At 44.5% G+C, this 16,796-nt stretch overlaps 1 protein-coding gene across 5 annotated transcripts; it reads right to left on the bottom strand.

The window, feature by feature from the left end:
• Nucleotides 1–995: 995 nt before the first annotated feature.
• Nucleotides 996–14,819, bottom strand: Hrnr (hornerin). 5 transcript variants are annotated; one of them, NM_133698.2, is made up of 4 exons: nucleotides 14,769–14,819; nucleotides 13,854–14,013; nucleotides 5,271–11,973; nucleotides 996–4,739 (listed from the first exon to the last, which is right to left on the bottom strand). In NM_133698.2, the coding sequence occupies exons 2-4, from the start codon at nucleotides 13,989–13,991 to the stop codon at nucleotides 1,876–1,878; spliced, it is 9,705 nt and encodes a 3,234-aa protein (NP_598459.2). In that variant the 5' UTR covers nucleotides 13,992–14,013; nucleotides 14,769–14,819; the 3' UTR covers nucleotides 996–1,875. The 5 variants fall into 5 exon arrangements, with proteins under 5 accessions (NP_598459.2, XP_006502050.1, XP_030108642.1 ...); XM_006501987.3 differs by having other exon boundaries at nucleotides 1,002–5,996; nucleotides 6,528–11,973; XM_030252782.1 differs by having other exon boundaries at nucleotides 1,002–9,128; nucleotides 9,660–11,973.
• Nucleotides 14,820–16,796: the final 1,977 nt, after the last annotated feature.

Below are 16,796 nucleotides of genomic sequence, written 5' to 3'. Positions count from 1 at the left end.
GTGGACTCACCATGCTAGGCCAAGGCACAGGATGTGCAGCTTGGGCTGGTCCTGCAGGTCCCTATTAGCATTCCTTTCTTTTGTATTTTTTTTCATGTTTCCCCTTTTGTTTCCATTTGTTTCCTTCCCTTCTTTTCCCTTCCCTTCCCTTCCCTTCCCTTCCCTTCCCTTCCCTTCCCTTCCCTTCCCTTCCCTTCCCTTCCCTTCCCTTCCCTTCCCTTCTCTCCTCCTCCTCCTCCTCCTCCTCTGGCTCCTTCTCCTCCTCTTCTTCCTCCTTCTTTTTCTGTTTTTGAAAGATGGTCTTGCTATGACCCAAGGCTGAGTACTCCTGTCTCAGTCTTCCAAATGCTGATACTAGAAACATGCTATCCACAGGCCTATCTAATTTTAGTTTGTTATTACATATTTGTTGTCTACTTGTTTTCTTTGGAAACTACCTCTTCAGGGCTTTCCCATTTTAAAATGTGCAAACTTTGTCCTTTCTTTTTGGTCTTTTTGAGTTTATTTTAGATATTAACTTCTTATTGGCTTCTTTAGACACATTTATTTCAAATATTTTTCTCTTGCCTTTTTAATCTTGATTATTTTACTTCTTAGTTTGATGTAGTCTCACTTATTTTTAGTTTGTTTTTGCTCTCTGTGTCACATAAAAAATTATTGTGAAGAACAATGTGGTGAAGCTGGGTATGGTGGCACATGCTTGTAATCCCAGCATTCAAAAGGCTAAGGTAGGAGGAATGAGTTGAGCCCAGGCAAAGCTAGTCATGAGACCCGGTCCCAAACCAAACCAACCAACCAACCAGATCCCACACAAGACCGAAACGCATGGGTTTTGCCTATTTTTAAATTAAATAGTCCATATTATTAAGATTTTAAGGTTTTCTAATCTGGATTTGTTTGTGAGGTATGGGACTTTTGGAAATTGCTCCTTGTATTGGTATCTAGTTTGAACACTTGCATTAAAGAAGTAAAATGAAACAGAGGCAGAACAAAACTTAGTATTTAATCACCATCCAATTTATTGTCAATATTAATGTAATCCAGTTGTTTGAATCCAAAGACGTGAAAGAAATACATTACAGTCAAACAAAGATCTTTATAACAATGGCAAGCTTCCTTTCTGTCTTGTTATTAATGATATCTCCACATGGGAAGACCAGTAAACTACTTAGACTTCAAAGCTGTATGTACTATGGATAAACTTTTCTAATCTAAAACAATTTCTTACAAATGGAAGCCAGGATATCTCTTGCTGAAATAAAGGTAAAGTCCACATTTGGATCCTTTGCTCCTGCACCACTTTTCCATTGGCTGGGAATATGCATCTGGAACAATAGCTTAGTGCCACTTGTCCATTTATTGATTTAAACTGTGCCAGAGTATCTTGGTGATTTGTGTAAGAATAGAAACACACATACATATAAGTCTTGCTTTTGCCATCTAACATTTTATACATTAAAAATTAGACTGTTAATGTAAAGTAAAGCTTTGGCAACTGGACTGATGATACATTTATAATATATTGCCCTTTAAAACTATAAGCTTAGCTTTAGCATCATTCTTAACTAAATAATAATCTTTTAGATAGATACTTAATTAAATCCCATATTCTTCAAATTATTCTTCCTAACTTAATTCCCTTAAACCAAACATTTATCCACTGTAATAGATCCTAAGTAACCCAGCTATCATATGTTATTTGGAAGGAACCCAATAACTAGAAATATACGCTAATTTTCATTTTAAATGGATGAGAGCAGATATGTCCAGATTGAGAAAGGAATTTCATGATGAGCTTCTTAACTATCATAATTTCTCATTTCTTAAATTAACATTTATGTTAATTTTATCACAGTTCTTTATTTACTATGAGAATTAGCGTCTCTGCTCTTGGACATACTCATACAGTGGAGTGCTACTATTGAAACTATGAGGTCCTGAGACTGTGTTTCTCATTCCAAAGTTACTTCCCTTGATTATCTGATACTTACAGTTACCTTGTCTATTGTCCACATTACAAAGTGACAATTTACCAGTAGTATCAGATCTAATCTGTTCCTGTGAAGAAAATTGTCCAAAGCCACAGCCTGAGGAGGTTTCTACTTGTCTATGCACTCTTATTGATTGATTTTCATTACAATTTGAGGAGCTACAGCCAGATTCCCACTGGTTTCCGCATCTCCTATTTGACTGAGGTTGTTCAAAGTTAGAATATTGACCATATCCAGAACCACATGATCCAGGACTAAAGGACTGACATGAACCAGACCCATATTGTTCTGAAGTAGGGCATAGACCAGATCCTGGACAGTTTTGTCTGGAGTTAGAAGAGGGATAGGAACCAGACCCATATTGACCAGTGTTAAAACCATGACTACACCCAACTCCATGTTGGCTCTGGCTAGAGTAATGACTTGAGGGACATCTATATTGGCCATACTGAGAAGACTGATTTGAACCAAGTCCCTGTTCTCTGTAGCTAGAGGATTGGTTTGAATTAGATCCACACTGACCACCGCAGTATGACTGTCCTGATGCAGTATTATATTGTCTATAGCCAGAAGATTGATTTCTATTAGATTCATGATGCTCATAAGTAGACTGACTTGGTCTAGATACTTGGTTACCAAAGCCAGAACATTCTCCTGAACCAGACACACATGATCCAAAGCTAGAATACTCTTGAGAGGTGGACTCATGATTACTACAGGGAAAAGACTGATGTAATCCAGACCTTTGCTGGTCAAAACCAGAAGATTGGTATGAAGTAGTACCCTGCTGTCCACAGTTAGATGACTGAAATGAGCCTTCAGTTTGACCAAAACAAGGTCCATGTTGAATATGACCAGATGATTGTCCAGAAAAAGGACCACATTGCCCATTGTGAGAGGCCTGGCTTTGACAAGACCGATGCTGACTAAAGCTAGAAGACTCTCCTGAGCCTGAAACATCGTGTTGGGAACATGAAGACTCCCTTGAGGTAGACCTGCCTCTGCTTTGGGTAGATGAGTTACGTGATCCTGAACCTTGTTCACCATAGCGAGTGGACTGACCTGACCCACAGCCTGAAGTCTGTCCTGATGAGGCGCCACATCGTCCTGACCCAGAGGCCTGACCTTGTCCAGAACCCTGTCTAGTGGAGCTAGCAGTTTGTCCTGATGTGGAACCATAATGACCCAAACCAGAAGACTGTTCTGAACCAGAACCGTGACTCCACTGGGTGGAAGAAGACTGGCTTGACCCTGAGTTATGTGTGCCAGAACTGGAAGAATGACCGTGATGAGAGCCCTGCTGTCCAGAGATGGGAAACTGTCCTGAGCCAGATCCATGCCTGGAGCCAGATTGATGCTGACTTCTACCTGATGTCTGTCCAGAGAACGAACCCTGTTGTCCACCACGAGAAGATCGACCTTGCCCAGATCCACCTTGACTAAAGCCAGAAGATTCTCCTGAGCCAGATCCATACCTTTGAGATGTAGAAGACTCCCTTGAGGTAGACCTGCCTCTGCTTTGGGTAGATGAGTTACGTGATCCTGAACCTTGTTCACCATAGCGAGTGGACTGACCTGACCCACAGCCTGAAGTCTGTCCTGATGAGGCACCATATCGTCCTGACCCAGAGGCCTGACCTTGTCCAGAACCCTGTCTAGTGGAGCTAGAAGTTTGTCCTGAAGGGGATCCATATTGACCTAAACCTGAAGATCGTCCAGAACGAGAGCCATGTCCCCTCTGGCTGGAAGAGGGGCTTCCACCTGAGTTATGTGTGCCATAGCTGGAAGACTGACTGTAATGAGAGCCCTGCTGACCAGAGCTGGCAGAATGACCTGAGCCATATTCATTTTGACCATACCCAGAAGACTGACCGCAACAAGATCCATGCTGTTGACTGCCTTCTGTCTGTCCAGAGAAGGAACCCTGCTGTCCACCACGAGAAGATCGACCTTGCCCAGATCTACCTTGACTAAAGCCAGAAGATCCTCCTGAGCCAGATCCAAACCGTTGAGATGTAGAAGACTCCCTTGAGGTAGACCTGCCTCTGCTTTGGGTAGATGAGTTACGTGATCCTGAACCTTGTTCACCATAGCGAGTGGACTGACCTGACCCACAGCCTGAAGTCTGTCCTGATGAGGCGCCACATCGTCCTGACCCAGAGGCCTGACCTTGTCCAGAACCCTGTCTAGTGGAGCTAGCAGTTTGTCCTGATGTGGAACCATAATGACCCAAACCAGAAGACTGTTCTGAACCAGAACCGTGACTCCACTGGGTGGAAGAAGACTGGCTTGACCCTGAGTTATGTGTGCCAGAACTGGAAGAATGACCGTGATGAGAGCCCTGCTGTCCAGAGATGGGAAACTGTCCTGAGCCAGATCCATGCCTGGAGCCAGATTGATGCTGACTTCTACCTGATGTCTGTCCAGAGAACGAACCCTGTTGTCCACCACGAGAAGATCGACCTTGCCCAGATCCACCTTGACTAAAGCCAGAAGATTCTCCTGAGCCAGATCCATACCTTTGAGATGTAGAAGACTCCCTTGAGGTAGACCTGCCTCTGCTTTGGGTAGATGAGTTACGTGATCCTGAACCTTGTTCACCATAGCGAGTGGACTGACCTGACCCACAGCCTGAAGTCTGTCCTGATGAGGCACCATATCGTCCTGACCCAGAGGCCTGACCTTGTCCAGAACCCTGTCTAGTGGAGCTAGAAGTTTGTCCTGAAGGGGATCCATATTGACCTAAACCTGAAGATCGTCCAGAACGAGAGCCATGTCCCCTCTGGCTGGAAGACGGGCTTCCACCTGAGTTATGTGTGCCATAGCTGGAAGACTGACTGTAATGAGAGCCCTGCTGACCAGAGCTGGCAGAATGACCTGAGCCATATTCATTTTGACCATACCCAGAAGACTGACCGCAACAAGATCCATGCTGTTGACTGCCTTCTGTCTGTCCAGAGAAGGAACCCTGCTGTCCACCACGAGAAGATCGACCTTGCCCAGATCTACCTTGACTAAAGCCAGAAGATCCTCCTGAGCCAGATCCAAACCGTTGAGATGTAGAAGACTCCCTTGAGGTAGACCTGCCTCTGCTTTGGGTAGATGAGTTACGTGATCCTGAACCTTGTTCACCATAGCGAGTGGACTGACCTGACCCACAGCCTGAAGTCTGTCCTGATGAGGCGCCACATCGTCCTGACCCAGAGGCCTGACCTTGTCCAGAACCCTGTCTAGTGGAGCTAGCAGTTTGTCCTGATGTGGAACCATAATGACCCAAACCAGAAGACTGTTCTGAACCAGAACCGTGACTCCACTGGGTGGAAGAAGACTGGCTTGACCCTGAGTTATGTGTGCCAGAACTGGAAGAATGACCGTGATGAGAGCCCTGCTGTCCAGAGATGGGAAACTGTCCTGAGCCAGATCCATGCCTGGAGCCAGATTGATGCTGACTTCTACCTGATGTCTGTCCAGAGAACGAACCCTGTTGTCCACCACGAGAAGATCGACCTTGCCCAGATCCACCTTGACTAAAGCCAGAAGATCCTCCTGAGCCAGATCCATACCTTTGAGATGTAGAAGACTCCCTTGAGGTAGACCTGCCTCTGCTTTGGGTAGATGAGTTACGTGATCCTGAACCTTGTTCACCATAGCGAGTGGACTGACCTGACCCACAGCCTGAAGTCTGTCCTGATGAGGCGCCACATCGTCCTGACCCAGAGGCCTGACCTTGTCCAGAACCCTGTCTAGTGGAGCTAGCAGTTTGTCCTGATGTGGAACCATAATGACCCAAACCAGAAGACTGTTCTGAACCAGAACCGTGACTCCACTGGGTGGAAGAAGACTGGCTTGACCCTGAGTTATGTGTGCCAGAACTGGAAGAATGACCGTGATGAGAGCCCTGCTGTCCAGAGATGGGAAACTGTCCTGAGCCAGATCCATGCCTGGAGCCAGATTGATGCTGACTTCTACCTGATGTCTGTCCAGAGAACGAACCCTGTTGTCCACCACGAGAAGATCGACCTTGCCCAGATCCACCTTGACTAAAGCCAGAAGATTCTCCTGAGCCAGATCCATACCTTTGAGATGTAGAAGACTCCCTTGAGGTAGACCTGCCTCTGCTTTGGGTAGATGAGTTACGTGATCCTGAACCTTGTTCACCATAGCGAGTGGACTGACCTGACCCACAGCCTGAAGTCTGTCCTGATGAGGCACCATATCGTCCTGACCCAGAGGCCTGACCTTGTCCAGAACCCTGTCTAGTGGAGCTAGAAGTTTGTCCTGAAGGGGATCCATATTGACCTAAACCTGAAGATCGTCCAGAACGAGAGCCATGTCCCCTCTGGCTGGAAGAGGGGCTTCCACCTGAGTTATGTGTGCCATAGCTGGAAGACTGACTGTAATGAGAGCCCTGCTGACCAGAGCTGGCAGAATGACCTGAGCCATATTCATTTTGACCATACCCAGAAGACTGACCGCAACAAGATCCATGCTGTTGACTGCCTTCTGTCTGTCCAGAGAAGGAACCCTGCTGTCCACCACGAGAAGATCGACCTTGCCCAGATCCACCTTGACTAAAGCCAGAAGATCCTCCTGAGCCAGATCCATACCTTTGAGATGTAGAAGACTCCCTTGAGGTAGACCTGCCTCTGCTTTGGGTAGATGAGTTACGTGATCCTGAACCTTGTTCACCATAGCGAGTGGACTGACCTGACCCACAGCCTGAAGTCTGTCCTGATGAGGCGCCACATCGTCCTGACCCAGAGGCCTGACCTTGTCCAGAACCCTGTCTAGTGGAGCTAGCAGTTTGTCCTGATGTGGAACCATAATGACCCAAACCAGAAGACTGTTCTGAACCAGAACCGTGACTCCACTGGGTGGAAGAAGACTGGCTTGACCCTGAGTTATGTGTGCCAGAACTGGAAGAATGACCGTGATGAGAGCCCTGCTGTCCAGAGATGGGAAACTGTCCTGAGCCAGATCCATGCCTGGAGCCAGATTGATGCTGACTTCTACCTGATGTCTGTCCAGAGAACGAACCCTGTTGTCCACCACGAGAAGATCGACCTTGCCCAGATCCACCTTGACTAAAGCCAGAAGATTCTCCTGAGCCAGATCCATACCTTTGAGATGTAGAAGACTCCCTTGAGGTAGACCTGCCTCTGCTTTGGGTAGATGAGTTACGTGATCCTGAACCTTGTTCACCATAGCGAGTGGACTGACCTGACCCACAGCCTGAAGTCTGTCCTGATGAGGCACCATATCGTCCTGACCCAGAGGCCTGACCTTGTCCAGAACCCTGTCTAGTGGAGCTAGAAGTTTGTCCTGAAGGGGATCCATATTGACCTAAACCTGAAGATCGTCCAGAACGAGAGCCATGTCCCCTCTGGCTGGAAGAGGGGCTTCCACCTGAGTTATGTGTGCCATAGCTGGAAGACTGACTGTAATGAGAGCCCTGCTGACCAGAGCTGGCAGAATGACCTGAGCCATATTCATTTTGACCATACCCAGAAGACTGACCGCAACAAGATCCATGCTGTTGACTGCCTTCTGTCTGTCCAGAGAAGGAACCCTGCTGTCCACCACGAGAAGATCGACCTTGCCCAGATCTACCTTGACTAAAGCCAGAAGATCCTCCTGAGCCAGATCCAAACCGTTGAGATGTAGAAGACTCCCTTGAGGTAGACCTGCCTCTGCTTTGGGTAGATGAGTTACGTGATCCTGAACCTTGTTCACCATAGCGAGTGGACTGACCTGACCCACAGCCTGAAGTCTGTCCTGATGAGGCGCCACATCGTCCTGACCCAGAGGCCTGACCTTGTCCAGAACCCTGTCTAGTGGAGCTAGCAGTTTGTCCTGATGTGGAACCATAATGACCCAAACCAGAAGACTGTTCTGAACCAGAACCGTGACTCCACTGGGTGGAAGAAGACTGGCTTGACCCTGAGTTATGTGTGCCAGAACTGGAAGAATGACCGTGATGAGAGCCCTGCTGTCCAGAGATGGGAAACTGTCCTGAGCCAGATCCATGCCTGGAGCCAGATTGATGCTGACTTCTACCTGATGTCTGTCCAGAGAACGAACCCTGTTGTCCACCACGAGAAGATCGACCTTGCCCAGATCCACCTTGACTAAAGCCAGAAGATTCTCCTGAGCCAGATCCATACCTTTGAGATGTAGAAGACTCCCTTGAGGTAGACCTGCCTCTGCTTTGGGTAGATGAGTTACGTGATCCTGAACCTTGTTCACCATAGCGAGTGGACTGACCTGACCCACAGCCTGAAGTCTGTCCTGATGAGGCACCATATCGTCCTGACCCAGAGGCCTGACCTTGTCCAGAACCCTGTCTAGTGGAGCTAGAAGTTTGTCCTGAAGGGGATCCATATTGACCTAAACCTGAAGATCGTCCAGAACGAGAGCCATGTCCCCTCTGGCTGGAAGAGGGGCTTCCACCTGAGTTATGTGTGCCATAGCTGGAAGACTGACTGTAATGAGAGCCCTGCTGACCAGAGCTGGCAGAATGACCTGAGCCATATTCATTTTGACCATACCCAGAAGACTGACCGCAACAAGATCCATGCTGTTGACTGCCTTCTGTCTGTCCAGAGAAGGAACCCTGCTGTCCACCACGAGAAGATCGACCTTGCCCAGATCTACCTTGACTAAAGCCAGAAGATCCTCCTGAGCCAGATCCAAACCGTTGAGATGTAGAAGACTCCCTTGAGGTAGACCTGCCTCTGCTTTGGGTAGATGAGTTACGTGATCCTGAACCTTGTTCATCATAGCGAGTGGACTGACCTGACCCACAGCCTGAAGTCTGTCCTGATGAGGCGCCACATCGTCCTGACCCAGAGGCCTGACCTTGTCCAGAACGGTGTCTAGTGGAGCTAGCAGTTTGTCCTGATGTGGAACCATAATGACCCAAACCAGAAGACTGTTCTGAACCAGAACCGTGACTCCACTGGGTGGAAGAAGACTGGCTTGACCCTGAGTTATGTGTGCCAGAACTGGAAGAATGACCGTGATGAGAGCCCTGCTGTCCAGAGATGGGAAACTGTCCTGAGCCAGATCCATGCCTGGAGCCAGATTGATGCTGACTTCTACCTGATGTCTGTCCAGAGAACGAACCCTGTTGTCCACCACGAGAAGATCGACCTTGCCCAGATCCACCTTGACTAAAGCCAGAAGATTCTCCTGAGCCAGATCCATACCTTTGAGATGTAGAAGACTCCCTTGAGGTAGACCTGCCTCTGCTTTGGGTAGATGAGTTACGTGATCCTGAACCTTGTTCACCATAGCGAGTGGACTGACCTGACCCACAGCCTGAAGTCTGTCCTGATGAGGCACCATATCGTCCTGACCCAGAGGCCTGACCTTGTCCAGAACCCTGTCTAGTGGAGCTAGAAGTTTGTCCTGAAGGGGATCCATATTGACCTAAACCTGAAGATCGTCCAGAACGAGAGCCATGTCCCCTCTGGCTGGAAGAGGGGCTTCCACCTGAGTTATGTGTGCCATAGCTGGAAGACTGACTGTAATGAGAGCCCTGCTGACCAGAGCTGGCAGAATGACCTGAGCCATATTCATTTTGACCATACCCAGAAGACTGACCGCAACAAGATCCATGCTGTTGACTGCCTTCTGTCTGTCCAGAGAAGGAACCCTGCTGTCCACCACGAGAAGATCGACCTTGCCCAGATCCACCTTGACTAAAGCCAGAAGATCCTCCTGAGCCAGATCCATACCTTTGAGATGTAGAAGACTCCCTTGAGGTAGACCTGCCTCTGCTTTGGGTAGATGAGTTACGTGATCCTGAACCTTGTTCACCATAGCGAGTGGACTGACCTGACCCACAGCCTGAAGTCTGTCCTGATGAGGCGCCACATCGTCCTGACCCAGAGGCCTGACCTTGTCCAGAACCCTGTCTAGTGGAGCTAGCAGTTTGTCCTGATGTGGAACCATAATGACCCAAACCAGAAGACTGTTCTGAACCAGAACCGTGACTCCACTGGGTGGAAGAAGACTGGCTTGACCCTGAGTTATGTGTGCCAGAACTGGAAGAATGACCGTGATGAGAGCCCTGCTGTCCAGAGATGGGAAACTGTCCTGAGCCAGATCCATGCCTGGAGCCAGATTGATGCTGACTTCTACCTGATGTCTGTCCAGAGAACGAACCCTGTTGTCCACCACGAGAAGATCGACCTTGCCCAGATCCACCTTGACTAAAGCCAGAAGATTCTCCTGAGCCAGATCCATACCTTTGAGATGTAGAAGACTCCCTTGAGGTAGACCTGCCTCTGCTTTGGGTAGATGAGTTACGTGATCCTGAACCTTGTTCACCATAGCGAGTGGACTGACCTGACCCACAGCCTGAAGTCTGTCCTGATGAGGCACCATATCGTCCTGACCCAGAGGCCTGACCTTGTCCAGAACCCTGTCTAGTGGAGCTAGAAGTTTGTCCTGAAGGGGATCCATATTGACCTAAACCTGAAGATCGTCCAGAACGAGAGCCATGTCCCCTCTGGCTGGAAGACGGGCTTCCACCTGAGTTATGTGTGCCATAGCTGGAAGACTGACTGTAATGAGAGCCCTGCTGACCAGAGCTGGCAGAATGACCTGAGCCATATTCATTTTGACCATACCCAGAAGACTGACCGCAACAAGATCCATGCTGTTGACTGCCTTCTGTCTGTCCAGAGAAGGAACCCTGCTGTCCACCACGAGAAGATCGACCTTGCCCAGATCCACCTTGACTAAAGCCAGAAGATCTTCCTGAGCCAGATCCAAACTGTTGAGATGTAGAAGACTCCCTTGAGGTAGACCTGCCTCTGCTTTGGGTAGATGAGTTACGTGATCCTGAACCTTGTTCACCATAGCGAGTGGACTGACCTGACGAACAGCCTGAAGACTGTCCTGATGAGGCACCATATTGTTCAGACCCAGAAGACTTGCCTTGTCCGCAACCTTGTCTAGTGGAGTTATAATTTTGTCCTGAAGTGGATGTATATTTACCTGTACTTGAAGAGTGTCCTGAACCAGAAACATGGGTCTTCTTCATGGAAGACTCGCTAGACCCACACTCTCTTGTGCCACTGCATGATGACTGATTAGAATGAGAGCCATGGTTAGCAGAGGTGATTGATTGACCGGATTCTAATTCATGACTAGATCCAAATCCTTGTTGATGTCTGCCTGTTGACTGTCCAGAGTAGGAACCGTTTTTTCCACAAGTAGAAGAGTTTTTTCGACCAGATCCATGTGTAAAGCCAGGTTCTTCTGATGATCCAGAGCTATATTCTTGGGAGCCAGAAGATTCCCTTGAGGTAGACCTGCTTCTCCTGTTGCTTGATGAATGCCTTGATCCTGTTCCTTGTTTACCATAGGTGTTAGAGTGACCTGAGCCAGAAACTGCTGATCCTCCTGATGATGAACCATGTTTTCCATTACCAGAAGAATAACATTCGCCAGATCCTTTTGTACTGGAGCTAGAAGATTGTCCTGGTTCTGAACCAGGTTGAGGGAAGCCAGAAGCTTTCCTTGAGCTAGGTCTCCCGTTGCCAGATGAGTTAGAAAATCCTGATTCATGCTGGCCTTGTTCATAATCCTCACTATTTTCGTGATCACTTGAATTTGATTTTGTTGTTTGTTTAGAACTTTGCTCCTTCCCTTTTCTTAGTTTTTTGGATTTGCTTTTATTGCTTCCTCTTGAGCCCCTGGAATAAGAGTCATTCTCTCCTGCACTAGAACTTAAAGAGCCTTTTTGCTCCTTGTTTTCTGTTTCTTTTTTACTCTGTTCCTCTTGGTGCTGGTGACTGTGATTTTTCTGCTTTGACCCTGAAGCTTGGCAGTAATCTTTGCCAATAATTTTATTACAAGCCTTAGTCAGCTTGAGTATCATCAGAAGATACTCAGTAAAATCCACTTTGTGGTTATGATCTCGATCCAGATTTTGCATGATGATATCTACGGTGTCTGGATCATCTGGATTCTGTCAAGGAATAAAGTATAAGTGAAGGTTCTGTAACTATTTAATATAAAGCTAGTTAAGCATTTGGGGGAAGGCTGTAGAAATATGAATATTTAATACATTTTGGTTGAAATTGACCACATAGTTGTTTGGGCTAGAAAGGTAAAAGGGATAGAGAGTGAGATAGCGAGGAAGAGTGAGGGAGGGGGAGAGAGAGAGAGAGAGAGAGAGAGAGAGAGAGGAGCAAGTTGGCCTGTTAGCTTTGTAAAGTTAGTAGCTGTGAATAATATTTTGCAGGCCAAGGAAATATGATCTTGACTTTGCAGTGTGTGTTGCATAGGAAGTTCCTGGCATCCTTGGAATTAGAAGCAAAATCTTGTCAAAGAAAGAAAGAAGGAAGCAAGGAAAGAAAGAAGGAAAGAATGAAAGACGGGCAATGGTTAATCAAGGATGGTTAGATAATTTATAAATAATAATTGTAGATGTCTACTTAATTATATATAAATTTTCTTTGCCCAGTCTGTTTATTTGCTAATTACAGATTTTAAAACAGTAATCTTGGGGTCAGAGCTGTAGTATGCCTAGCACTATGTTATGGAGGGTCTAAAGCAGTGAATGATTTAAGTTTTTTGCTTGGCCTGATGATGCATGCCTGTAATCCTGTCACTCAGGAGGTAGAGGCACTAAGATCAGGAGTTCAAGGTCATTCTCAGGTACATAGCAAGTTTAAGGCCAGACTATATTACAGGAGATATTGTTTTAATAGTAAATGAGTAAATAGATAAAATATTAAAAGTGAAGCCTTATGGTTTGATATACAAATTTATAATTTTATATCAAATATGAGCACATCAAAAGGGAGCCAGTTGTGATTCAAGAAAGTTTAATGAGAGGATATGTTATTCATTGAAGGATGGATTAGAACTAGCTAAAGGAAGAAAGGTAGGAGGAACACAGAGAAGATGCAGATAGATGTGATGATATGAACACAGTATGAAAGAAAAGAGAAGTATAGTTTATTTAAGGAATTGACAGAAATTCATGACTGCTAAATTTAGTACAAGCAGTAAGGACATTGTGCTAGTGAGATTAATATAGACTGGATCATAATTCTTAAATCGTGTTGGGGAATTTTGAGTTTTATATTAAGAGCTGATGTGGTTCACTGGAGGATTTTTATGGTGAAATTACAATAGAATTTAGCTTGAACCAGAGGACTAGCACTTGTGATGGAGAGAAATGGACTGTTTTAAAAGTCTCTTTATAAACTAGATGGAGATTAGAAGATGATAGTGTCTTCTGAGATTGAGGAAATCAGTACCTACCCTGGGATTCTATATTGTGCTAAAAGAGAAAGAACAAGTTTAGGAGGTAGGGTATTTGATATAAGATAGCCATAGGAATCCAAATGCTATTTAGTAAGCATTTGAATTAAAGGATAATTTTAAGTTCCCAAATGTTTATTTTCAGAGCTCATAAGTTTAAGGTCATTTTTCTCCCCCTTTCATAGGTCAATATAAATTTCTTTTAATTTAAGTTTACCAGATTTAATTTAAGATTACCAGAATCTCAGAAATAGGTAGTGGTTTAGACTCTACACTAAGGAAATCAAATGTAAGAATGTGATTCATTATATTTTGAAGATTTTCTGTTACAAGGATTGCTCTCACAGGCAGGAAATTTTTAAATCTTTAAATTGCCTGTTGTTTGGTAGGATCATTTTAACCTAATCAGGTTAAAAAATATTAATCAATGGTTTATGGATGATTTCAAGTCTTCCACATTCACTTGTCTATTGCTAAATAGAGAGTCATATCTGATATTTGATAATATAAACAAAAGGTAGAGTAAAGTAGACAAGAGAATTGCTTCAGAATTCAGTCTGGGTATAGAATTCTTACCTTCAGAATTTGGTGAAACTCTGTTACCAGAAGTTCTTTCATCTCTTCTTTGCTTAACATGTCACAGTTCCCATATTCAGTGGCATACTGGTAGAAAACATCGATGACAGTGACAATGCTTTCCAGGAGTTTAGGCATCTTGTTGCAAATTCAAGTTAACCTAGATGAGGGAACAAGAGATCCATCTCTAACTTATTGCTTAAACACATAAATAGTTCCAATCATTTGTAATTATTGTCAGCATGATTAATTTCTTTCTGTACTAGTTGAGAATGAATCCAGAGTGGAATAACTTGTTTCAGCTATGTAGCAAGAGAGTGATGAAATTAGAACAGGATCCCTATGTCTTACTTCAATTCCTGAATGAATGTAGGGGAGACTTTGTTTATTGGGCTACCTGATTTGTTCTGGATCTATAGAAAACCCAAATGTGCTAATCATCCATCTCCTAGCTGCTTTCTAAGTCTCAATCATCACACTACAGGAGACAGGCATGTCACCTACATAGAAAGTCTAAATCCACCTCAAAAGTACCAGTGGCTAACTTGGGTTCTCAAAGTTTTTTCGGACAAAGAAGGTAGAAAAAATGAGAAAAGCTAGCTATAGGGTTAGGTGATAGGAAGCTGAGGAAGGCTCCTCTCAGACAGCATCTGCTTTCATTCTTTGTGTAGCAACCGTTCCTCAAAGACTTTCTGCTTATATAACAGAGGAATAAAAGGAGACAAGCTGCTAGTGGCTTACTCGATTTGTATACTCGTAAGGAAAGATCTCAAAGATAGGAGCTGCTACAAACAGTGTAGTTTTATATCAGAGTCCCTCATAATATTCTAAAAAGAAAACTTTCGAGTCTAATCTGGACTTTTGTATTTAGTAGACCCAAATACTGTGAGTAGAAGTGGGTGATTGTTCACTTACCTGGTTCACCAGAGGAACAGTAGGGATGGAGACTGATGTTGCTTGCAGGGTGCTGCTCATTGGAAACACTGGCCTTTTTATAATGTCCATCTGAGGGAGGAGTTGCTTTCTTTGAGATGTCCTAGTTCACTCCTAAACAAGTCCAGCTCCTTCTCCATCTCACCTCCCAGGTGTTTACCTTCTTACTTCCTTACACGTTAACCTGAGATTGCAATAGCAGCTCCCAAATCTGGGCTAGTATCAGCCCCACCTGTCCAACTTTCAGGACACTTTGCAGAAGGGCTATGTGTGTGTGTGTGTGTGTGTGTGTGTGTGTGTGTGTGTGTGTGTGTGTGTGTCTACAAAGCGATGAAAAGAGGCTCTACAGCCACTACTAAATCCAAGAGGCAGTAAAATCATGGATGGTATCTTGGCTGGAATCTCTTAAATAAAACTAGTTAACTAGTTTAATAAAGGTACATCTGACTAGGATACTTCAGGTTCCTTCTGAACATCAAATTCCATTACTTTTGACATTTGGATTCTGATGTCATTACATTCAACTTTTATTAAACTATACAGTTAGCTTTCAGTACAATATTACATAGTTGTGTGTGTGTAGGCCAGAGGACATCAAGTTAATATGTGTGTGTGTGTGAGTGTGTGTGTAGACCAGAGGACAACTTTAGGTGTCACCATCAAGAATGCCATTGATCTTTTTTTTACTGAGACAGGGTCTCATTTGGTAGCCCTAGGTGGAACTTTCTATGTAAATCATGATGGCTTTAAACTCCTAGAGGTCCACTGACATCTGCTCTCTTGCATGCTGTCATTAAAAGTGTATGCCATCAAGTCTATTCTGAATGTTCCTTTCATCCACTTTAAGACAGAATCTCTCAGTGGTCTGGAACTTGCCATTAGGCTAGATTGGCTTGCCAGGGTTCTTCCTTCCTGTCTTTCTCTCCAGGGAGCTGGGGTTACACACATGCTCTATCATACCCTGTATTGTTACATTTATTCTAGAAATTGAACTCTGGTCTTGATGTTTGTGAGGCAAGCATGTTACTGACTGAGCTATCACCCCATTCTGATAAAATATTAAGTTAAGCATAATATTAACATTGTGGAAAAAACTAGAACATATATATATATATATATATATATATATATATATATATATATATATTGTGTGTGTGTATGAAGGGGCATGTGCACTTGCTTGTAGAAGCTATAGGTTAATGTCAGGCATTTTCTTTTATCATTTTCTATCTTGTATTTTGAGATAGGACCTCTCATTGAATGCAGTACTTACCAAGTAGCTATACTGCCTAGCTACTAGTGAGCCTACTAGTGAGCCTACTAGTGAGCTTGCTATCTGCTAGTCTCTGGACATATATACTGTCCCCATGGTAGGATTACAAGGCACCCTCCTGACTCAGACATGCCTGGGCTTTGTGTGTGTGTGTGTGTGTGTGTGTGTGTGTGTGTGTGTGTGTACATGCGCGTGCGTGCACACGCACACACACACTGGAATCTCTACTCAAGTTCTCATGCTTGTATGATAAGTACTTTATTGACTGAGCCATTAACTCAGCCTCCAAAGTAGGAAGTTAAAAATGCTGATAAGGAAAGAAAAATCATAGTATCTAGAAATATACTAGAAAGAAAAATACATCACCAATAATTTGATTTCCTAGTAACTTGGTTAAATACTTTTTTACACACATATTTGTTTCTCCCTTATATAATTTCTATTTCCCACTTTCAGTTGTGTTAAAAAGGAAGGCCATGCCTTTAGACCTCTGCACAGACCAATCTATACTTTTTATTTATATATTTTTTGACAGTAAGTTCTGTCTCTTTTCTTGCAATATTCAGTTTAGCAGTTGAATCTTAGCATTGAAAATGAGCCAGCTATTCTCTGCTCATTTTTGTGGATCTTGTCCTCAAGTTCTATTCATTGAGAATGGATAACATAAATTTTATTAAAGATATCCTAAGCTAAATTAACCTAAAATGTATATAATATAGTCATCAAATCTGAGAAGA

This window comes from Mus musculus, chromosome 3 (genome assembly GCF_000001635.26).
Source record: "Mus musculus strain C57BL/6J chromosome 3, GRCm38.p6 C57BL/6J".
Classification (NCBI taxonomy): domain Eukaryota; kingdom Metazoa; phylum Chordata; class Mammalia; order Rodentia; family Muridae; genus Mus; species Mus musculus.
The sequence above is the reverse complement of the archived record's forward strand: the minus strand, read 5'-3'. Positions and strand labels throughout refer to the sequence as shown.